At 49.6% G+C, this 24252-nt stretch overlaps 2 protein-coding genes across 3 annotated transcripts; one reads left to right on the plus strand and one right to left on the minus strand.

The window, feature by feature from the left end:
* Nucleotides 1–730: 730 nt before the first annotated feature.
* LOC127296521 (F-box/FBD/LRR-repeat protein At1g13570) lies at nt 731–4241 on the minus strand. 2 transcript variants are annotated; one of them, XM_051326626.1, is made up of 5 exons: nt 3812–4241; nt 3625–3719; nt 1648–2568; nt 1328–1477; nt 731–1212 (listed from the first exon to the last, which is right to left on the minus strand). In XM_051326626.1, the coding sequence occupies exons 1-5, from the start codon at nt 3828–3830 to the stop codon at nt 940–942; spliced, it is 1458 nt and encodes a 485-aa protein (XP_051182586.1). In that variant the 5' UTR covers nt 3831–4241; the 3' UTR covers nt 731–939. The 2 variants fall into 2 exon arrangements, 1 of the variants encoding a protein (XP_051182586.1); XR_007848520.1 differs by having other exon boundaries at nt 1072–1212; nt 1328–1482.
* Nucleotides 4242–8081: 3840 nt separating this feature from the next.
* On the plus strand, nt 8082–23953 carry LOC127296522 (uncharacterized). Its single transcript, XM_051326627.2, has 2 exons — nt 8082–9609; nt 23747–23953. Exons 1-2 carry the CDS (start codon nt 8152–8154, stop codon nt 23798–23800), a joined length of 1512 nt encoding a protein of 503 aa, XP_051182587.1. The 5' UTR covers nt 8082–8151; the 3' UTR covers nt 23801–23953.
* The last annotated feature ends 299 nt before the right edge of the window (nt 23954–24252 follow it).

Genomic DNA, 24252 nt, shown 5'->3' on the forward strand with positions numbered 1-24252 from the left:
TAGGTACCCAATGTGTATGAGTACCCGACGGGCATGAGTATGGTTAAACGTTTGATACCCTTGAGAACTGGTATGGGTAGAAATTTGTATTAATTAACTATACATGAATGAATACGGCCACTGCTATCCTTAAAAACACCTGGTCCCATCGTCGTTCGTTTCCTTGGTAATTGGGAAAACAACACATTCCACCGGCTTTTCTTCCTTGTTTTGCATAAACCAGTAGTTGCACATTCTTTTTGCACACTTTGGTCCAATCTGTTGCAACTTTCACCAGTTTGTCATCTAATCAACATTGTTTCCAGTTGACCGCAAAACTAGCAGGTGGGCTCGAAATGTCAATGTTCTAATAATTGTTCATGCAAAGATTATGTCTTTTTTTTGTGATGTGCTCTAGGCTATAGACTTATTTTTTTATAAGAAACATTAATACTTAGTAAAAAATGGTACGACTATTTGCAAAACAAATACGCATGACACACTAAGAAAAACATAAGAAAATAATTGTCCATCCAAAACAATAATAAACGACCAAACATTTTTGAGCAATTATTGATTTTTATACAAAATGGATCAGTTACATGTAGAGTGCATCTACAATTTTTTGTGCAATTGTTGGATGCAAAATTATTTTTCTACTATTTTTTAAGCATTCTACAATCTTTGCGTATAAATTAGATAATTGGCACTCGAAGCCCACCTGTTAGTTTTGGTGTTAAATCATCGCTGATTAAATGAACAACTGGCGGAACCTGCATTGGACTACACCAACAACGGGTGAAATGTGCAAACAATATGTCAAACAAGTGGTTTGTGCAAAATATAAATGAAAAACTAGTGAAATGTACAATTTCAGTTGCATCCAACAATTAAATCGACCAACTCAACGGCTAGACAGATACACGCAGCGCTGCACATAGCCGCCATGGCCGCCAGTGATCACGTAATAATATTCACGACGTTTCGGGGGTCCTCTCGGCGAAGAAAGTGGTCAGCGATCCAGCGGCCAGATGCATGCTTTGTTCGCACCATCATGAGCTCCAGCGATTCAGCACTGCGCAGGATGTACAAGGCCAGCGCGATCAAGTCCTTGTTGAATATAAACCCTTGGAATGAGGCCGTCTTGAGGTGGTCATGTGGCTGGCTGGGAACCGAGTCAACCGACGGTAACAATTCGTCGCAATCATGACAAGACATCACGAGTACACCGATCTGAACCAACGAGAACAGGAAAAGTTATCTCAAAGGGGAGAAAAAGTTCCGGAAAATGAGCAAAAGTACAGCAGGCGAAAAGCCGATGCCAAGAAATATATCCCACATAACTTACATTTAGCTCAAAGTGTTCCAGAACTGGAGCAGCCTCTAGCACGTGAACAAGTCGGAGAATATCGAATTTGCCATAGAAGCCGAGGTCGATGCTCAAGGTTAGGTGCCGTAGATGCATGAATCTGCTCGCACATTTTGGTACTCCTGATGTCTGCTCTGAATCAATGGTTGCGGTAGATGTAGTTAGCCGGAAAAAAAAGCAATACATAATCACCGGTTGCGAGAAACTAATGCAGAGTTAGCCAAGATCAAGGGCAATGCCCCCCTACAACAGAAGAGGAAGAAATGCAAGACCAGAAACGCTACATTGCTTGAACAAACCTGTATGTTTTCGTAGATACGCAATGATAGCTTCTCTAGACAGGGCAAAGCACTGGGAAGGCCAGTAAATATATACTGTAGTGTGTCTTTATAACCAATGCATATGCGGAACCCAGGTACGGTATTCATGTTTGCAATAACCTCAGTGATTTTAGAATCTTTTCTCACAACTATTTTCCGGATGTTGTAACCATGTGAAATTGTCTTCAGGTTGATGGCATTGATCTGTAGGTTCTCCACCAAAGTACTACTGCCAAGAGATAAATGCTCCAGCCGATGGAGCTGATGGCCAATCCGCAAGGAAACGAATCGTCCGCATGTGTTAAGTGCTAGCCGCTCAAGAGCAGGGCATTTGCAGAGCAACGATTCGAGATCATCCGCTGCAACATGCACACGTTGCAGCTCAAGCATTGTAAGGTTCAGAAACCCTCTGAAATCACCGAGTGGCTTCACAGATAGATTTCTTAGTTGAAGAACGTGGAGATGCTTTACTGGGCCGATCTCACCTAGAAGCTGCAAAGCGAATGCATAATTCTCCAGGTCAGCGTCGAAGTCCCGCGGCAGTACGCTCAAGTCGATGACAAGTCGTTTCAATCTCATAGAGGCAGCATGGGTTATCCAACTGTCAATATGATGTGCATCCTTCTCGTTGAGCCCAAACTCCAGCACAAACTCCTCCACCCCAAAACCCTGGTGGTGTCGCATCAGAGCATGGACATTTTCGATGAATTTCTCCCTGTATTTTTGTGCTTTTACTTTGGGAGCATAGTAAATATCCCCCCTTTTAGTGCCAAGCATTGTCTCGGAGTTCAGGGTTAGCTTGGGGTACCTCTCCCATCCTTGTCTCCACTCACTCGAGATCACGCTTGTTCTCGCAGCATCCCTCATTGGCAAAAATGAGATCACCACATCCACAATTTCCTGCAAAATTGATTTTTGTTCACCACAAAATAACATCATATCACACCAGAAGATTTTAAAGCAGTACATCATGCATCTTAAACTGCAGATTTTTTTAAGCAGTAAAACCAAACATCGATCGGGACAAAGATTTGGTGCACATGGGCACCAGTGATCTCATTTTTTTAAAAAAATAATTTTTTTTATTTTTGAGTTTTAAAAATTCTAGAAAAAAATCCACACATAGTCAATGATGTATCCCACAAATGTGCAAAAAATCAATTTCAAATACTTAATATTTTGAGCTACACAAAAATGACAAAATTATAGATCTGAGTAGTCATTTTCAAATCTCAAAAACATATTAGATTTTGTCATTTTTCTCTAGCGCAAAATAAAAAGAATTTCGGATTGGGATTTTGCATGATTGTGGGATGTATCAATAACATTCTTCAGAATTATTTTCATGATTTTTATAACTTGTAAAATTATTTTTAATATTTTTTTAACATAGCGAGAGCACTGGGAGCTAAAAGCATTTTTCGCATCGATTGTGCCTATTAAATAATAATATTATTTCCTTTACGTGATGTTAACAGTACTAGGTACACAGCAAACTGTGAAGTATAATTCTTTGGTCGGCCCGCCCTTCAGGATACTATTGCTGGACCATCGACCGGCTGCAGCATGTGGGTGCCAAAATCACCACCATTGTGTGTTGCACAAGTGAGAAGCTGAGACCATTGATCATCAACTACTAGAATGTTGCTTTGCATGGAAATTTCGCATCAGGTCTTGTGATGTATATGGAAGCAAGTGCTAAATAAGTAGGGCCAGTTGGCTGCATTCTCGATGCTCTCAGATCCTTTCGTAAAATTCTTAGTGCATGACCAATCTATTAGACTGTTGCTGGCATTTTGGGAACCCCCTGTTGTAAACAAGTTTGCAGTAATCAGTGATGTCTTTTCCCTGTTACTTGCGACCAGTTATTTCTATAAAAAAGTACATGCAGTTTCTAGACAGGAGGATGTACTAGCGCAAACTAATTTTACTAGAACCTGGACTGTGTTTGCGCACCTGAGGGAGACGGCTAATCTGTATCTCGGGCTTCTGCTTCCTCTTGAAAGCGCTAAGAAGTTTGCGCCGCCACCAACTAGCGCAAAGCTTCAGACCTGTAGATGCAAATGGGACCAAAATTCACGTGGTCAGTTAGCAGGAGAGGGTAGGCAATGAGATCAAATCGGTTCAATGCTGTGTTACTTACGGAGCAAGAACGGCGGCATATCTCAGGTGACTTCTCCTTCAAAGAAACGGCGGATTGGTAGTCTGAAACTATTCCAGAAACAAGTTTAGGCAGGCTGCCAAAGGGAATCAGCTAGCCTTTTTTTGTTTGACTGGATGGTTGTCTGAGTTGCAGTTGGAGGCAGAATGATGAACAATAATCTTGTAAGCTGGATTATGAGTTCAAGCTTAAATGCAGATCTAGAAAAAAATATACCAATGCAAAAGAATACTCATTAACCGATGGTATGCATTATACACAATTAAAATCCACAATCGGTTCAATGAATATTGGTACCATTGAACAGATCCTACATGTCTGTGCAGGAATGAAGAACTAGACCGCCTGAATCAGTTGGCGAGCTAAATCTCCACAAGACACTTTTGGTTTACTCATTACCACACATGTTCTTACATCACACCAATCAACACTATTTGTGCCAAGAGCAGCACCGCAACCCGGCCAATAGATAAACCTAGTCACCTAGCATCATAATTCACCCTTCTTTGATTATTTCTAATTTCCCAGTACTTACGAAAACTCCCCCCGTTAAATAAAAACAATGAGCTAGTAACTTCATCATCTTCATAACCATACATGGGAAACAACAAAAAAGAATGTCTATCCCAGAACATCATAGAAACATCTCTTGCCTGCCTTCCAAGCACTATGTTACAGCTTATGCCAACGAGTGATGTCAGCAGAGTCCTCACAAGCTTACCTCAACAACTAGTGTACCTGAATATCTGTCCAACCTGAAAACCTTACCCATTATTAGGGATGAGCAAACAATCATATCCCTGAACAGTCAACCATTAACTAGCAATGTTGGCCATTCGACAACCATCGTGAATTAGCCTCCTCGTTGACCAATACAAATCGCAACGTTCGCACAGATTCACCACAAAGGCACGGCCAATTAACAGTCTACTCTGACCACGTCAGGGATTAAGAAACCCGATTTTCTTATTAGGTTACGAGAAGGGACATTGCAGACGAAAATCAAATTTAGCTCTAGGCCATCTCACGATCAAATTCTAGAAGACCATAACCGCTCACAAGTCATGAGGCTAACCTCTTCCGGTGTTGTACGGCAGGAGGGCAGTCGGCGGTGGCGGTGGCGGCGGGAGGCCGCTGCAAGTCAGGGAGGACGCGGGGGTGGGCCGTCCGGCGCCGAGGGGGAAGGGGTGTCATTACCGTGGCCACAGTCCACAGAGAATCCAGTGGGCAAAGTCATGACATGGGCTGGGTCGACACTGGGATTGTGCTCGCTGGAGCGGTTGGTGGGCTTTACCGAATGGACTCGTCTAGCTCTTGTTGTGTTCCTCACCTCCTGCTACTACTGCATTCCAAATTCCCATTGTTGCTCGTTTTCACGCCAGTTGCATCCAACAATTAATCGATCAACTCAACGGCAGGACAGACACACGCAGTGCTGCTGATAGCCGCTATTATTACAGTATACGTTTGAGCTTTTTCTCAAAAAATGCATGTATTAACCTAGACACATTTCAATGCGCATTAACCTAGACACGTTTCATGCGCACGCTCATTTATTTCGGCCTGTATCTACCAGTCCACATCGTTGAAATATCTAACACAACCAACGGAGGGAGCAATATCCACCACATTCCGGGATCCTCTCGGCGAGGCGGCCGGATTCATACCTTGTCAGCACCGGGGAATCCACAACCCGGATGCTTCCGGACCACTTTTGCTCACCTAAGGTTTTCAAGGAACCCTAGAGAGCAAGCTTCTTGATGAATATAAGGGGGAATGAGATTTGGCTTGGTAGAACAGTAGATCGGGTTCTCCTCTATTGTTTCCCTGAAGGGATTTGAGTTTGGGTGGAGGAGGAGGAAGATCTAAGGCTTTTGGTGTTTCTAGCAATGAAGTATGAGAAAGAGAGCTCAAAAACAGCTTGTAGTGTAGTGCCTACCCATTCAGAGGTAGAAGAAGGAGTATTTATAGTGTCACTTGAATTCTGGCCGTTGCTCACTTGCCACGTCATCATTTGCCCGAGAAACCCGGTCAACCGGGTGAGGGACCGGACCGGCCGGCGCATGGCCCGGTCAGACCGGGCCAGGGACCAGACCAGCCGGTCCAAACCGGATCTCGACCGGGCGGGCTCTCGATGCATACTGGACTCCTCCCGGCTGGCACCGGCGTGGGGTCCGGTTGGACGCTGGGGCGCCCGGTCCACCACCCGGTCGACCGGGCCTGTGACCGGATCGGCCGGTTCGAAACCGGGCTGGCGACCAGACGATTCTTCTGAGGGTACTGGACCCTATCCGGTTGGCACCGGTCCTGGGGCCGGTCGGCGCCGGGCTGGCCGGTGCCAGGGCCGGTCTGACCGGGCCATAGACCGGCCAAGGCTGAAAACACCCTTGTTGATTTTTCATCGAAGTGGGGGTCTCCCATTGCCTTCTTGTTCCATTGACACACCATTATACCTCTTTGGCTAATACCTAGGGATCATCTAGTAGACATGTATTAGACCAAATACTCTAGCACAATGTCATAGTTACCAAAATAATGGATGAGGGTAAAATACTCTTACATGGTATATTTCAATTGCATAAAAAGCCACCAGATCTACAAAAATTCCCAAAATTTTAGGAAAAAGGGGCAATAACTACATCCAGATAGTGAAATCCACATCATGCTAAGGCAAAACGAAAATTCAGCTCGCACCCTCTGAAAAACATAAATAATATGCATCCTATGAGCACAATAATACATCCATATTCACATTTTAATCATGCAAAATACATCCTCTGTAGCAAAAAGTTCAGACAACCATACTGACTAAAAGTAATGAAAATATTCCATTAAATACATCCTATGAGTACAATAATACATCCGTATTCATATTTTCACCATGAAAATACATCTGCGTAGATTAAAAAAACAGAGTGGCTAAACTTGTCAAAGATTTCAACATAACCTACATCCTATGAACATAATAAAATGCATTCTTATGCATGGTTCCTTGAACATAACCATAATGTCTAATGTCCAGCACAAGATTGTGTATAAATGTACATCGTACCACTGTGGAATACAAGCACATGCATGTAGTAATTGACCCAAACCTACATTATGGGATCCAAAAAATAATCTAAATAGGCAAGTGAACAAAATCAGGGATGTATATATGTAACTAATCACCATTACATCAGAATAAGTGATGTTATAGAATACCACATATCAGATCAAAAAAGAAGCAATAGTTAGAGGTACAGATAGAGTACATACAGATAGAGTACCACCAACCAACAACACTCACCAGATCAGATAGGAACGGATGTGGGTAACTCACCAGGTTAAAATCGTCAGTGGTGATCCACGAGCGTAGGGATCCAGCAACACTCACCAGGTCAAAAATCAACAGAAGTGCGACGCTGCGCGGAGCCGTCGATGCTCCTCCGCCGTACCCAATCTCCACGGCCACGCTCGCACATCGGACTCGCCGGATCTGCTGGGTCGTGCCGCCAATGCTCCTCCGACGAGACCTCTCACCCACGGCGAACCCCGCACCCGGAACGCGTCGATCCGTGCGCCTGCGCCATCGACGCTGCCCCACCGCTTCTCCCACAACCCAAATCAACCGCTCCGGCAGCTAGATGCATCTACCCCGTCGGACCGCTCGCCTACGACCAATGGGATTTTGCGCTGGAGGACGGGGATGAGAGCGATGTGCGGGAGACGAGAGAGGAATGGGGGCAAGTTTGTTGCGATATGTTTTTGGACTCAAGCTCCGCTCGGTCTGAGCCGCCCGATCATGATCGAACGCTCGCGAGAGGGGAGCACCGTGTAAAACCAGACGGTGCCCAGGCACAGAATATATTTTAGTTTACGGGGTCTGTTCTGCGCCAGCAGATTTGTATCCGTAAACACGTTTTCGGAAGAATGAACTCAAGTTTTTCAGTTTACAATTTTGCGTGGGGGTGGTACTGCTAGAGATGCTCTCGATACGTTTCCTTTGCTGGTTGCAGCTTCTCCACCGTCCCCAATCCCCCACCCTCCGAAGCCCGGCATCTCTCGTTCCCCCCTCCCACAGTCCCACCCCCACGCAAAATTAGATCTAGGTTTACCCATCTTCCTCTTTTAGATAAAAAGCATCGATCTGCCCGACTTTAAATTAATAAATCCCTCAAGTTCGAAACACAGAGACACAGTTATTACATGCTGCGGCATACAGCTTAGCCGAGAAACCAAACATAGAAGAAGCAAGACAAAGATGGTCTTCCTCTTCCGTCCTCGACCCGAATCCCCCGGCGACCCTTCCTCCATCTTATCTCGACGCAACCCTAGCTGCCATGGTCCCTGCTTGGGTCTTGCTCAAGCGCAGAATTTACATCGAGCACGACGCGACAGCTTCCGGTTGCGCGAGCGAAGCAGGAGAAGAGCAGATGGGAGGCGAGACCGCGGGCGGAGCAGGAGAAGAGGCGATGGGCGGCGAGAGCGCGGGCGGATCAGCAAAAGATTCGATGGGCGCGGGCGAACCAGGAAAGAAGTCGATGGGCGGCGCGATCTCGGCCGAACCAGGAAAGAAGTCGATGGGCGGCGCGATCTCGGCCGAACCAGGAAAGAAGTCGATGGGCGGCGCGAGCGCGTGCGGATCAGGAAAAGAGTCGATGGGAAGAGCGGGCGGAATTGTAGAGCGCCGCCAAGACATAACTGACGCCATCCTCCACTACCTGCAGAGCCTGAAACCAGATCCACATTTCGCCAATCCACTGGAAGTATCTGCCCTTCGCTTACTGCGACCGACAGAATCCATCCCGCGGCTATGCGGAGGTATCACGTCCGCCTTCATCGTGAGCGCAGATAAGAACCTGGTCGCCCTCTATGCCGGCCCTTATCGTGCCGGCACCGATTTGAAAGGAGGCTATCTGATCTACGACGCCAGCAAGAACTCCCTCTCGACCATCCCCAAGCCTCCATATGACTACTCCCGTAATGAGCTTGGGCTCGGAGCCGTCGTCGTGACCCTTGTGGGCGAGGAGGACACCTACTGTCTTTGCGAACTCACCAAGATAAGAGACTCTGACCCTCCTGAAGCTGCACTCTGCACCTGGCGGCCGTCCTCACAAGAATGGATGGTCGAGGTTGCGAGCTTCCCTACCGAGCTGTCCCCGCCCAACTACTTTTTCATGGCTGACATGTGCTTCTCATATCAAGGCTCCATCCTCTGCTGGGTGGATTTGTTCAAAGGAATGGTGGTTTGTCGCTCGATGCTTCAGATTGGTGGCCGCCCAGAGCTCAGCTTTATCCCGTTGCCTCGAGAGTGTGCTACCTATGACTGCAGTGGCGAAGGGTCTGAACCTCCACGGCGGGCAGAGGAGTTCCGTTCCATTGCCTGTGTCGGTGGAAGCATCAAGCTCGTCACCATGAATGGCTATGGTCAGCGGCCTGGACATGAATTATCGCTGACCATCTGGACTCTGTCGATGGACCTCGGTGGTTGGAATAAAGGTAAGGAGTACCGTGTGAGAGACATCTGGGCGAGCGAGGCCTACCTCTCGTTGGGCTTGCCAAACATCTTGCCATCGTTCCCCGTGCTGAGCATGGACAAGGATGATGTCGTCTGCCTAGTCGTCACTCACTGGAACAGGGCAGTCGATGGTAAAGTGGAGTACAGAGGCCAGTATTTGCTTTGTGTTGACATGCAGCATAACAAGGTCTTCCTCCGTTCAACAAATACAGAGCAACTACGTTCCCAACTCTTTGCCAGTGAGTGTAGTGCATACCCACACTGCTTAGAGGACCACCAGGTAATACACTAATACTACTTACTACCCTTAACATGTATGTCTCATCTGCATACTACTGTTATTATACACGGGTTCACCAATGATTAAAATTCGAATGCATAACTTTTTGGTTTTGAAAATTATCATGTTAGGCTGACTGTCCAGATACTGGCGTTCATTAGCAACCATGAATGTGAATTAATGCCAAATGACCATAACCCTGTCTTCTAACACTAGTACTCAATTTCGTCCATCTCAGGTACACATATTTTGCATGTTTCGTGGCATTTTCGTATATAATTGGCTAAAATTGCTAGTTCTACTTCTCCACTTTTAAGCTGGGAATGACATGCCCATTCAGTTGACATAGCAGGGTATATGTTGAACTTCAGTAGCATAAGTGCATTGAAAGATGTCTCCTGTGGAAGGAAGGATAAATTCAAACTAAAACTGGACTCCAGCAATGGATCTGAAGTTAAATATGTGAAAAGTACAAGCATTACCCTTGGCACATGTAGCTGTTGGAGTAAGCTATTTAAATCCAGTGCCTCTTTGAATAGATCTTAGGCAGCATGCCATTGTATTGCATTGGTGGTGGTGCTCATTAATCAATTTGGTAACTACAGTGACTGTCGTTGCCTATTCGACGGTACCTCGGAGGAGGGATCCTCACGAGAGGGAGAAGAAGTAGGGGCCATAGGGCGGAGAGCACTCGGGACGGTGGTACGCGATTTACCCAGCTTCGGAACACCTGCTCGATGACAGGGCCTACTGCTGCTTGTCTGGTATTATTTGGGCGCTTTCGCGTTGTTACAATGAGTTGTTGTTCTGCCTCTAGGGCTCCCAGGATCCGGCTTATAAAGACGCACGGATCTAGGGTTTACACGGAGAGTCCTAGCCGGAATACAAGTCGCCTAACTACGGTACAAAGTCTTGCCGTGTACGTCAAGGATCCGCCTTCCTCCCTAGTAAGTGCTGGATCCGGATACTTAATGGGCCTTCACGGATCCGGCCTCCTTCGTAGGTCGGTTGGGATCCGGCTTCCTGTTCCTGGGCTGGACTTCATCCTTCAGGATCTACAGCAACTGGGCCGCCCGATGGGCCACATGCCACGTCACCTACTATGGGCCACCCGGGCTTGCCGGATCTAGGCCATGCCGTTGATATACCCATAAAGTATACCCACAACAGTAGCCCCCGAAGTTCTCCGAGATTCATCATTCCTCCGACTCTTTTCAGCTCGGAACCGAAGAGAATCTTGAAGAGCTTCAAAACCTTACTTGTTTCCGGCTTCATCGATCCGGAAATCTTCTTTTCTTATAATTTGGTAATGCAACGGAGATTCCATTTTTCCCGCGCACAACTTCCTCTTTTCCCGCGCTAAATTTTCAGAGATGCGAATCTTTAGCCGGAAATTTCGGGAGCGCATGGTTAAGTTACCTCCACGTCGTTTTACCGCACTTGACCTAAGACACGTGTCAACCATCTGACGGTGTGACCGTTCCGTTTCCACCGTTGGATCCGAATCCCGAATCTCCGCGCGTGGTCTATAAATACCCCGCGGCTCGGTAATTCTTCATTCTTTCACCGCACCCTCACCACTTCATCTTCCTCCTCGCGCCGCGCCGCCCGACAGATCTCAACTCCGGCGAACCTTTCTCACGGGAGCTTCGCGCGCCGCCGTTCCAAGCCCCTCTTCGAGCCGAAATCGCCACAGTTGATCGGGAAATCGACTCCGCCGCCGATTCGTGGTCATCGGAGGCTCGAAACCACTAGTTCAGCGACCTCTACCTCGCCGGAGCTTCACCGGACCGCCGCGCCATTGACGGTACGTGCACCGGCCTCGTAGAAGAAGTAGTCGTAGTGTAGATTCCGGTTACTCAAACTAGCTTGCATGGGTGCAGCCGGAAGCATGTCTCATGGTTCTCCACTGTGCACTGGTAGTTCTCCGAGTAGCCCGGAACCCAGCACCGTGGAGCCAATCTGTCCGGATCCCATTGCATTCCTACCACCATTCGTTTCCGACATTAGGCTCGCTCAACCTTTCTCCGCCTCTTCCAGTACCTTATTAGGCCGGATCCCAACTGCTCAAGAGCTCCAAGAAGAACTCCAAGGCCAAGCCAGAATGGCAGCTAAAGTCCAGGAGGCGGAAAACAAGAAGACTTCCAAGGCCCGGAGCCGCGAGGGAGTGAGAGGCCAATGGTGGCCCTGCGAGACTACCGATGCGGAGCTGAGAGAGCTCCAGAATGAGGGCATGATCTCCGAACATTGGAGTTTCATGCGCGACTCCGACATCCCCAAGCCTGATACGGATGAACGAGTCATGACCAAGGCATGGGTCGAGCGCGGTCTATCGCTCCCCTGTTCGGAATTCTTTCTCTCCGTCCTCAACACATACGGGCTCCAGCCCCACAACATCTGCCCCAACTCATACCTCCTGCTCTCCAACTTCGCAACTCTCTGCGAAGGGCATCTTGGGATCCGGCCAGATGTCAGATTGTGGCAATTTTTCTTCGGAGTGAAGAAAGAAACAAAGGACAAGGCTATGCTGAACTGCGGGAGCATGACCTTTATGCTCCGACGTGGCCGTATGTATCCGCCTCACGACTCCCACGAGTCCGTCCGGTACTGGAATGCCGGATGGTTCTACGTGAAGAATGCTTCAGTTCCGAATGTCCATGACGGACTCCCCCCCCTTCAACAACATCGCTCCGGAAGAACTTGCTAGCTGGAGCTTTATCCCCTCGCTCGCCCAAACCCCTATCTTGGAGAAGGCGGCCCGGAGGATTTCCTGATTGGTCCACGACGGACTAACCGGAGCCCAGCTAACCTTGAGCTGGTTTTCCCGGAGGATCCAACCTCTCCGCTACAACGCACGCAAGATGTGCGAGTACACGGGGGTGGACGATCCTCTCCGGGTAACGCGTCATGATCTTCCGGCTGATTCCCTAAAAAGGAGATTCAAGACGCTGGTTAAGGTAGGCCGGGGCCAGCCGGTCCCGGAACTGATCAAAGACATCAACACCAACGACAAATGTCCTCCGGTAAGCCCTTGTTCCTTCGACGTTCTTCAGCTTCCTTCTTTTTTAGCATATTTGAACTTGTTCTCCTAACCTTCCTCGCAGCTCGATACTTTGGCGGAGGAAGATCTACGCGCAATACTCCGAGTACCCGTCAGCGGTGACGCGGCGGAGGAGGATCCGGAAGACCCTGAAGAGGAAGAGGTGCCTGTGCCCCGAAAGGCTGCCCCTCGACCTTCGAAGCGTCCCCGCGCTAAAGTTTCCGGCCCTGAAGCCGGAGGCAGCAACGAGGCCTCCGCCAAGAAACCCAAAGTGACCAAGCCTCCTCCGCTCGATTCCAAGAAGGCGGAACGCGAGCGCCTTAAGCTGCTGACAACAGCAGGGAAGCGCTCTCGTCCCCTCATTCCAGGAGCGGCGTAAGTTTCCGGGTATCGTGCGTTTTTCATCTTGGTGAACTTCGTTACTTATGTGTTTCCTTCGCATGCTTGCAGGATTCCGAGTTCCACCACCGCGCGGACCAGCGCCCAAGAGCCTATCACCAAATATATGACAAAGAAGTCACCCGTCGTTGGTCCCGCGACGCCAGCTCCGCCCAGCGTCCCCTTACCTACTCCACAACCATCTCCCCCTCCCGCAGATCAATCTCCAGCTCCTGTTGCAGCCACTCCACCGGAAATAATTCCGGTTAGTAGCGACAGAGCGGGCGGAGAAAGTTCCGGCGACAAGGGCCCTGCCCCTAAAGAAACTGAAGCAGAAGTTCGTGAAGAGGCAGAAGTCGCTTTTTCCGGCAAAGCTGCAGCTGCAACTAGTGATATGGTCGTCTTCCCCAAGAATTTTGGAGATCCGGCTGATCTTACCTCCACCCCAAAGGCCTACGCCACAAAGTTTTTCAACAAACTAACTGAGGCGGAAAAGTGGGAGCTGGAGCAAGATCTGCTCAACTCGATGCTGAACAGTGCCTGGGGCAAACCCGACGCCGAGACATCGGAAATCCAAAACTTCAAGAAGGAGACATGCCAATTCCTTGACAAGCTCATCTGCAAACGAAAGGTACTTCCCCAGTAGCCCCCTAGTATGTAGGCGGAAACTCACTTAGTTAGCGTCTAGATACTTAGAGAAAATCAATATGAGGAAAAATTAAAATGTCGTGGTAGCCCCAAGCATTATGGCGGAAATTTTCCGGCAACAATGCTTCAGAAAGACTTAACCAAAAATGTGGAATTTACTCCTGCACTGGCTGGTTTTTCAGGAACAGGAGGCTTTGCATTATGAATTGCACAAGAATATTGCTCTTCAGCGCCGCGTCACCCTCAGCCAGGCGGAAAAAAATTCAAAACTTCAAAGAAGAGAATGCGGATCTGAAGAAGCAGCTATCGGAAGCTCAAGGTTAGTTTCCGACGCTCTTTTGGCCTGCAAGTTGTCTTCTGCATTCCTAATTTATGTTTACATATCTTTTTAGCAGGTGCATCCTCATCTCTTGCTGCTGCCTCCTCCGAGCTGGAAACCCTGCGCGCCTCCCAGAAAACTCTTGAAGCAAGGCTTGCCGAGGCGGAGAAATCGCTCGCTGAGAAGAACTCGGAGCTTATCCGCAAAGAGGGCGAATTCCAGCTCAAGAGGATAACTGACAGTGAAACCATCAAGGCGCAGCAGAAAGAGCTAGGGGGACTCCGGAAATACATGGAGACAGCGGAAAGTTGCTGGGACCTACTGAACTCTGACTTTATGGGTATGTCCTCCAAGCTTATAGAGTAATGCATGTATTGTGCTGATTGCTACTATACTTATCCAACATTGCACCCTTCAGATCCGCTTGGATATAATGAAGAACGCCGGAGCCAATTCCCGCGCGACGATCTGCTTCAGTTGGCCGGGGAGGACTGCAAAGACCTCATCTCCGCTTCCAGGAAGATATGCCACAACCTCAATATCAAAGAAAGCCGAACATGCGATGTTCGCGGATTAATTGAGAGGATGGACGTGCTCCCGGAATTGGTAGTGGATCTGCAAGCTTCCTCGGCACGGGGCGCTGCTGCCATGTCCTTGGCCATGTGCTTGGCACACCATCCGGAGATGGATCTTGAGCGAGTGAGTGCTGGTGTCCCTCCGGGTGCGGACGTCAACGCGCTTCTGGATTCAGTTGCCGGTTATGACACGCGCATTGTCCGGAGAATTCGCCATAATGAATTTTATGATAAGGCGGTTCTTCCAGCCGACGAATCCCTTGAAGCGGAGCTTCTTCAGGAGCGTGAGGCGGAGTCTAGACCTGCCGAATCCGGAAGTCAGTACACTTGGACAAGCTCGAAGGACCAAAGTGGCGCTGCGACTCCGGCTGCAGATGAGGAAGAAGATGACGAAGACGCCTCCTCTCCCGCAAAGAACGCTGAAGAAGAAGTCCCCGAGGCTGAAGTCAATGTTGAAGCTTCTCCGGCTAAGGAGAAGTAGAGAACTTATTCCTGCGGAAAAACAATGCATCATTTTGGCCCCAAGAGGGTTTGTAACATAACTTAAATTCTTAAGTAGCTAGGGGCGAAACATAGCATGCATGGGCGGAAACAACTTATCCTGCTATCCTTTAATATTATTTGCATGTTTCTTTTTTGTCGGAAAGCAAGTGCTGACTTTATTGTTTTCCGGCTTGCTCACTTGACCTTCCACGAGCCGGAAGACCCGTAGCCGGAAACACTCGCCAGCGGCGACGAAGCCCAATGGCAATCCGTCAATAACCGCGGAAACAAGCCCCCAGCTTAGGTGCCGGAAGTTGCTACTAGGAATCCATGAGTTCGCAACAAAAAACATTTCCATCAGAAAACTTAAGCTTACGTCCTAAAGGACGATTTTTGAAAATCACAACTTTCATACACGCCTAGGCGGAAACATCCAACTCTGCGGTTTTAGTTAGAAAACATACACGATCTAAAAATGAACAAGTAAAGGAGGTAAAAGACTCAAGGAGTGAACCATAAGCTTTATTTCATTTGATCATGTATAAGCATTACAGAGTATGATACTCGGAAAAGTATGCTAGGTGTGGAAAGGACGTAGCTGTGAAATATTCCAGGGTCGATCTGTTTCGTCGTATATGTCACCCGGATCCTCTCGTTTGCGTTTCCGGTGCCAATTTGCAGGTCTGTCTTTTAACTCCCGGAAATCGACGAGGTAGTACGATCCATTGTGGAGCACTTTGCTAACGACAAAAGGTCCTTCCCATGGAGACTGTAGCTTATGGTCTTTCACCTGTCGAAGGCGGAGGACCAGGTCTCCGACCATAAACGAGCGATTCCGGACTCGACGACTATGGTAGCGTCGGAGCTTCTGCTGGTATATGGTGGAGCGTTGGTCAGCCAAATTCCGAGCTTCTTCGACCAGGTCCACAGATAGCTGTCTGGCCTCGTCAGCAGTTTCTTCATCGTAGGCGGAAACTCGCGGTGAATCATGGATGATGTCGGAGGGGAGTACAGCCTCGGATCCGTATACCAGGAAGAAAGGTGTAAATCCAGTTAACCTGTTAGGGGTAGTTCGTAAACTCCACAGGACTGAATCTAACTCATCAGCCCAAGCTCCAGCTGCGCGGCGCAGCGGTTCTTCAAGGCGTGGTTTAATTCCTGATAATATGAGGCCATTGGCCCTTTCAACCTGTCCATTGGACTGTGGATGAGCCACAGAGGCGATGTCCAACCATATCCCTACAGTGTCACAATAATCCCTTAATTCTCCCTGTGCGAAGTTAGTGCCATTATCTGTGATTATGCTGTGCGGGATGCCGAATCTCATCACGAGGCTGCAGACGAATTTTAGTGCTGTAGCACCGTCGGCCTTTCTCACTGGCTTTGCCTCGATCCACTTACTGAACTTGTCAACAGCGACCAGGAGGTACTCAAAACCGCCAGGAGATGATTTCTTGAGTTTACCAACCATATCGAGCCCCTAGACCGCAAATGGCCAGGTGATAGGGATGGTCTTCAGCTCTTGAGCTGGAGCGTTTGGTTGAGTAGCATAGTACTGACAACCTCGGCATGTCTTAACTAGCTTGTCAGCATCTTCTTTAGCTGTGAGCCAGTAGAATCCTAGCCGGAAGGCTTTAGCAACGAGTGACCTGGGGGCGGCATGATGCCCGCAGTCCCCTGCGTGGATCTCTCTGAGGATCTCAATGCCGTCTTGATTTGAGACGCATTTAAGAAACACCCCTGTTGCGCTTCGTTTATAGAGCTGTCCATCGACAATTGTGTAGGATTTTGCTCGTCTGATGATCTGTCGTGCGAGGACCTCGTCCTCTGGCAACTTTTGATCGATGAGGTAGTCCAGGAAAGGCTTTGTCCAAGCCGGAGTGATAACCATCACTTCTCTAGCCGGAGAAACTGCCACTTCTGGGTTTTCCGGGTTAGCGCCCTTCACCGAGGGTATCCGTAGATGCTCCAGGAAAATGCCAGGCGGAATTGGTTTCCTGCCGGATCCGAGCTTGGATAGCATATCTGCCGCTGCGTTGTCGTCTCTTTTGACGTACTTGACTTCGTATCCGAGGAAGCTTTTGGCGATCTCATCAACTTCGTCTCTGTAGGCCGCCATGACGGAGTTTCTGGCATTCCAGGTTCCGGCTACCTGCTGTGCCACCAAGTCGGAATCGCCGCAGCAAATGATGTGCTTGATCCCTATCTCCTTAGCGATTCGCAGTCCATGTAGTAGAGCCTCGTATTCCGCCATATTGTTTGTAGTTTGGAAGTGGATCTGCAGAACGTACTGCAGTTCTTCTCCGGTAGGGGACTTCAGGGTGACTCCGGCTCCTGAGCCTTGATGCTGGTTGGATCCGTCGAAGTGCATAACCCATGTCTCTGGTTCCGGCTCCAAGCTTATGTCCGGAGCTTCTGTCCAATCTGCGACCAAATCCGCCAAGACCTGGGACTTGATCGCAGTCCTGGCTTTGTAGTTGATGTCGAAGGCTGATAATTCGATGCCCCATTTTGCTGTGCGTCCTGTTTCGTCAGCGTTATTGAGAATTGTTGCCAGCGGAGCTTTGCTCACGACTGTTATTGGGTGCTCCTGGAAGTAGTGTCTCAGCTTCCTGCTACCTAGGAACACTCCATAGGCTAGCTTTTGAAAGTGAGGGTATCTCTGTTTGGATTCCGTAAGCAATTCGCTAATGTAGTAGACTGGCCTTTGGACTCCATACTCGTGTCCTTCTTCCTGTCGCTCCACAACGATGACGAGGCTGACGACTCTGTTGGTGGCTGCCAAGTAAAGGAGCATAGACTCTGACTCTCCTGGAGCTGCTAGGATAGGTGGGGAGGTAAGTATTTCCTTCAACCCTTGAAGTGTTGCGTCAGCTGCCTCGTCCCAGACAAACTTGTCTGTCTTCTTCAATAGCTTGTACAGGGGTAGCGCCTTCTCGCCAAGACGGCTGACAAACCTGCTGATTGCTGCAACACAACCAGTTAGTCGCTGCACGTCTTTGAGGCAAGTTGGCCTTTTGATGCACAGGATTGCCTTGATTTTCTCTGGGTTCACCTCAATTCCCCTATTTGAGACAATGAAGCCAAGGAGTTTTCCAGCTGGAACGCCAAAGACCCACTTGAGCGGATTCAACATCATGTTGTACTGACGGAGGTTCTCAAAGGTTTCTGTGAGATCGCTGATCAAGTCGGATCCTTTCCTGGTCATGACCGCGATGTCGTCGACGTAGGTGTGCACATTCCGGCCAATTTGGTCCTTCAAGCACCGCTGCATCGTACGTTGGTAGGTGGCACCTGCGTTTTTCAAGCCAAAAGGCATGGTAACATAGCAGTAAGTGCCAAATGGGGTGATGAACGAGGTCGCATTTTGGTCGGACTCCTTCATCCGGATCTGATGATACCCGGAATATGCGTCAAGAAAACATAGAAGTTCCGCCCCCGCCGTCGAATCAATGACCTGGTCAATGCGCGGCAGGGGAAACGGATCCTTCGGGCAATGCTTGTTCAAGCCAGAGTAATCGATGCACATTCTTAGTATTTCAGTATTCTTTTTGGGTACAAGGACAGGGTTTGCGACCCAATCAGTATGGATAACTTCTATTACAAATCCTGCCTCTAGTAACTTTGCTAATTCCATCCCTATGGCGCGGCGCTTCTTATCTCCAAAACATCGCATAGCTTGCTTCACCGGTTTAGCCCCCGGATTTATGTTAAGGTAGTGCTCGGCGAGTTCCCTTGGTATTCCGGACATGTCAGAAGGCTGCCATGCGAAGATATCCATGTTAGCGCGGAGGAACTCGACGAGCGCGTCTTCCTATTTGGGGTCCATGTTGGCTCCGATCGAGACCTGCTTAGATGCATCTCCCTTCTTGAGGTCGATGTTTTTGGTCTCTATCGCGGCCTTGAACGAGTTTTTCTGTTCGGAGATTTGCCTCTTGGTGGTTTGCATCTCAGTCGGATCCACCGCGGCTCTGTAGCCTTTCAGCTCTTCTCCGGAAATTACAGATTCTGCGAAGGCGGCTTCGCCCAGCTCGCACTCGTGAGCTTTCTTGTAGTCTCCGGATATGGTGATCATACCATTGGGACCCGGAATTTTGAGCTTGTTGTAGATGTAGCACGCTCTTGCGTGGAACTTGTGGTAGGTGGGCCTGCCGAGGATGACGTGGTAGGAGCTCTTGAAAGGCACGACCTCAAACGTGATCATCTCTTCGCGGAAATTTTTAACATCGCCGAAGGCCACGGGAAGTCTGATGCTGCCGAGGGAATTTGCCTTTTTACCCGGAACTACATCATGGAATTCAGTGGTGCTGTGTTTAAGCTGTTCCTTGGTAAGGTTCATCCGCTCCAGAGTCTCCAGGTACATGATGTTCAAGCTGGCTCCGCCATCCATGAGGCACTTGGAGAAGTCATATCCGTCTATGCGGGGACTTACAACCAATGCATAGCACTCCTTCGGAACGACGGTAGGGTGGTCCTTCCTATCGAACGTACACGGAGTTTCCGACCACCTGACATACTGCGGCACAGCTGGGACTGTGGCGTTCAGGATCCGGAGAGCTGATTTGCTGTGACGGACTGTTGGGGTTCCGTGGAAGGTGTGGTACGCGCCTACACTCTTTTTGCCAAAGGGGTTGGATTTAGCTGCGGTTCCTTCCTTGGGATCCGGCGAGCCTTCATCTTCGTCCATTGCCTCGGAGCAGTCTTCCTCCTTGTCCTTGTTCTTACCCTTGCCTCCTTTGCCGCGTGGGCGGTGCTTCCGGGCTCGCTTGTAGCCTGCTTCCGGGTCAGATTTTAGATCGTTGACCCACTTGCAGTTGCGATTGGTGTGAGAGCCGGATCCAAGTGGGCCAGGCAGGGCATGTCTCTGTACTCTTCATAGGTTTGGGGAGCGCGGGTTCCGGCAGCAGTGACCTCGTCACGCTGCTGGTCCCTGCCGGCTCCGCCTCCGCGGCCGCGTCCTCTTCCGCCTCCTTGACCTCCGTGCTGGAACGCCATGGCGACCATCTCGGATCCGCCACTCTTCTGGTCATCAGGGGGATTTTTCCGCTTGCTGCCGCTGCTGTTACCGTTGTCACGGTTCTTCTTCTGCTGGTGCAGGGGGATTGCTGTGGCTGCTAGATCTCCGCCAGCGTCGTCATCGGCGGCAGTATGGTCACTGGCAATGGATATCATATCATCCAGAGTCAGTTTATTTGCGTTAGCCAAGCATGTGAGCTTGTGCCGCAGCAGTCCTCCTCGCTGCAGTCCTCCTATAAAGGCGTGCATAGCCGTGGTGTGATCGACGTTCTCACACTCGTTTCTGCATGCCAGCCATCGGGTGAGGAAGTTTCTTGATGTTTCTCCCTTCTTCTGGATACATGCCTGTAAGTCGCTTGTCGTGGCAGGCCTTTTGTAGGTGCCCCTGAAGTGCTTATCGAAGGCGTTCTTCAGGTCGAACCAGCAAAAGATAGAGTTCTTCTCGAGGTCGCTGAGCCAGATCCGGGCTGGACCTACAAGGTACAACTGAAGCATGCGGCATGCGATATTAGGGGTTCCTCCGGCGAAGGTTACAGCATTGTAGTAATCCTCAATCCAGGTATCCGGCCTTTCAGTGCCATCATATGTCTTCAGGTTTCCGGGTAGCTTGAGGTTCATCCTTGGCATTGGTTCCTCTCGAATCATCCTGCCAAAGCACTTTGGGCCGATGTAGTCAGATCTGTATTCGTTGAGACGTTCCCGTGCGTCGCGTGGGCCGTTGCGGGGAGACTTTGAGCGAGAGCGAGATTTCCGACCGCCGCCTCCGCCTCCACCTCCGCCTCCACCGCTAGGTGGTGGGGAGGGAGACCTGCGAGGGGGTTGGTTTGACCTTTTGCTTCCGCCTTCTGATTCTCCACGCCCCTCGCGGTGCTGGCTCCGGCTTCGGTGGCTGCCTTCGCCGTGGTGCTGGCTGCCGCCATCATTCCGTCTTCGGCGGGGCTCCGGCTCGCGGTTGTCGTTCCGGCTCCTCCTTGGCTCGGGCTCACGATCGTTATTCCGGCTGCGACGGGGTTCCGGCGTGCGCTCCCTGCTCCTGTTCCTCTCAGGTGCCACGTTGTCGCGGATATTGATTCCACCTGGCCCATGGGGTCTGGTGTTTCCGGCTGGACTACGACGGCGAGGGGGCGGAGGACGCGGGTATCCCCTAGGTGGAGGTGACGGATTCCGGTACTTGTTCTTACCAGAGTACATCGCATCCTTTCCCTTGTTTGGATCTGACGGAGGTGTCTTTGATGTTACAGGGATTGGATTTGGATGCTTTCTGGTTCTCCTCCTGCGCTCCGAAGATCCGGTGCGCGATTCATCATCAATATGGCGATTGTCGTAGGCGTTCTTCTGCGCAGTAGAGACGCAATGCTCCGGGTTGGATTCCAACCTGCGCGAAGTGTCTGCCTTGCTCTGCTGCTTCATTGCTGAGGCAACCAGCGTTCGGACGTAGTCGATATCAATCTCCTCGTCCTTCTTCTTTAAGATCTCCGCAGCCTTCTTCATGATATCCTTTGGAGTTGCGAGTGGCTGTTGCTCAGTGGGGGTCGCAAAGGTAATCTTGCGGGGAGGTATAGCTTCCCGCCTGATTTTGTCGGCCTCCTGCTGAAGCTCGGTGACCTTGTCTTTCCAGTGTTGCTGGAGCTCCTTGACTTTTACCAGTTGTTCGTCGACCTCCAACTCTCGTTGGCGAAAATTTTCCACGAAGTGCGTGGCTTCTTTCCTCTCGTCCAGCATTGCTGCTGCGGTTCTGGCGAATTTCTGGGCTATTGCCAACATCTCCTGTCTTTTGGCTTCTAGAGCTTCTAGATCTGCGGCATCGTCAGGAGTTATAGGTTTGTTGAGAATATCCGAGTGTGCGATTTCCTCCATGCCTGCTTGTTCGATCATCTCTTCTGGAGATAGCACTTCCTTGTGCGGACGTACCCGTGAGAGCGGAGATCCAGCATGGGATGGCTGCGGGTCGGAATAAGTATTGTCGTCAGAATGTCCCTGGTCCAGCGCCGCCAAGGTTGCAAGAACCTATTTAGGCTGGGCGGATTCAACTTCAGACTGTTCACCATACCCGAGTTCCGACACCTTGCGATCAAACTCTTCAGTGTTCATGGAGGGGGCATCCTCGGAGATTGGGCTCAGGTTACCCAGAATTGACTCTTCGCCCGGAGCGCCGTTTTCTCCGACAGCCTCCTGCTGATCCGGAGCGATGCTATTTTCCGGTGCCTCGACCTGCTCGGGACCAGCTCCGGCTTCTTGAGGGGCGGTTCCGGCGGTATGGGCCAAGAAGTGTACGAAGTGACACCTTTGTTTTTCTAACACCTGGGAGACCCAGGCGGATCTGCATTGGTCTTCCACCTTTGTTTCCTGCTCAGGGGCGGATTGGGTGGGCTTTGATTTTTCCAGATCTAAGGCGGAATCTTCCTTGGGAAGCTCCGGCGTCTCAGATCGGATCTTCGCGACTGCGTTCCGCTCAGCGGCGGTCGCGTCAGCGTTACTTACCAGAGCGTTTCCGTCGGAATCGACAGTTTCACCGATGAAGATGTGTATGCCGCCGACTGGGACGATGGAGAGCTTGACGGGGTTTGTCTTGGCCGGAATCCAGCACTCATCCGGAGGGACGATCGGAAGATTTTCGGCGTAAAGAACGCGCCCCACAGCGATGGTGTCGTCGTAGCTTCCCATGGCGGAACCCTCCCGGTTCCGGCCTCCAGACGCTGCAGGCCCCACGGTGGGCGCCAACTGTCGTTGCCTATTCGACGGTATCTCGGAGGAGGGATCCTCACGAGAGGGAGAAGAAGTAGGGGCCATAGGGCGGAGAGCACTCGGGACGGTAGTACGCGATTTACCCAGCTTCGGAACACCTGCTCGATGACAGGGCCTACTGCTGCTTGTCTGGTATTATTTGGGCGCTTTCGCGTTGTTACAATGAGTTGTTGTTCTGACTCTAGGGCTCCCAGGATCCGGCTTATAAAGACGCACGGATCTAGGGTTTACACGGAGAGTCCTAGCCGGAATACAAGTCGTCTAACTACGGTACAAAGTCTTGCCGTGTACGTCAAGGATCCGCCTTCCTCCCTAGTACGTGCTGGATCCGGATACTTCATGGGCCTTCACGGATCCGGCCTCCTTCGTAGGTCGGTTGGGATCCGGCTTCCTGTTCCTGGGCTGGACTTCATCCTTCAGGATCTACAGCAACTGGACCGCCCGACGGGCCACATGGCACGTCACCTACTATGGGCCACCCGGGCTTGCCGGATCTAGGCCATGCCGTTGATATACCCATAAAGTATACCCACAACAGTGACAGATCAAACTATGCAGTAGCCTTGGCACATGTAGCTGTTGGAGTAAGCTATTTAAATCCAGTGCCTCTTTGAATAGATCTCAGGCAGCATGCCATTGTATTGCATTGGTGGTGGTGCTCATTAATCAATTTGGTAACTACAGTGACAGATCAAACTATGCAGTCATACCCGTATTCCTTCCATGCGTACACTCTTTTTTCAAGAGAAAGCAACAGAATTGCAGTTGTACTGCCCCTTGCTTTTTTTTCCCCCGAAAACATTTTAAGCATTTCGAGCCTTGTGATCACTTTCAAACTACTCTGTTGGAAATATATTCTATGAATGTTGTATCAGTAATTAGAACCTGGCTTTGAAACTATTATGTTTGACTTACATTCTATTTGTATTCTAGGGTAAGTTCAAAGCAAGAAAGGTGGGGTCAAGTGGAAAGATGGGGATGCTTTGAGATCTTCGCAATGTGTCTTGTCGAAATTTGGACCAAGGCCGTCACATGCTGTTACAAGAATGTGCAAGTGATTTAGCTATAAGTTCGATCTTATAGTCATCTTTTAGTAGGAAAAACTTAATGAACTTCGAGATATCTGTCATATGTCATGTGGATTTCTACTAAAGTCATCACACAGTGACCTTTACTTATATTGTAGCGTGAGTAGTATGGTATCAATGGGGTAGATTTATCTTGCTACGTGGCTACTTCTGGATTTGAATTCTCACAGATTTGCTTTTCTGTTTTGAATTATCACAATGGATAGTTTTAGAATGAGGTGGCATACTAAGCAGTAAGTGGAGCCATAAGATAACATACCAGATTTTGATGCGTGCCTTGCCCGGGTCTCCGTTTACTTTCTTGTTCTATTGATACACCATTATACTTGATAGACTAATACCTGATAATAA

The sequence above is a fragment of the Lolium perenne genome, chromosome 4 (genome assembly GCF_019359855.2).
Source record: "Lolium perenne isolate Kyuss_39 chromosome 4, Kyuss_2.0, whole genome shotgun sequence".
In the NCBI taxonomy this organism is placed as follows: domain Eukaryota; kingdom Viridiplantae; phylum Streptophyta; class Magnoliopsida; order Poales; family Poaceae; genus Lolium; species Lolium perenne.

What these genes read in the sequence shown, in the direction of transcription:
- LOC127296521 (XM_051326626.1), bottom strand. An exon ending in AGATTAGCCGTCTCCCTCAG is followed by an intron (nt 2,569 to 3,624) that starts GTGCGCAAACAC and finishes TCAATTTTGCAG; the next exon opens with GAAATTGTGGATGTGGTGAT. An exon ending in TGGAACACTTTGAGCTAAAT is followed by an intron (nt 1,213 to 1,327) that starts GTAAGTTATGTG and finishes TCGTTGGTTCAG; the next exon opens with ATCGGTGTACTCGTGATGTC.
- LOC127296522 (XM_051326627.2), top strand. Translation starts at nt 8,152, where the DNA reads ATGGTCCCTGCTTGGGTCTTGCTCAAGCGCAGAATTTACATCGAGCAC. An exon ending in ACTGCTTAGAGGACCACCAG is followed by an intron (nt 9,610 to 23,746) that starts GTAATACACTAA and finishes TTTGTATTCTAG; the next exon opens with GGTAAGTTCAAAGCAAGAAA.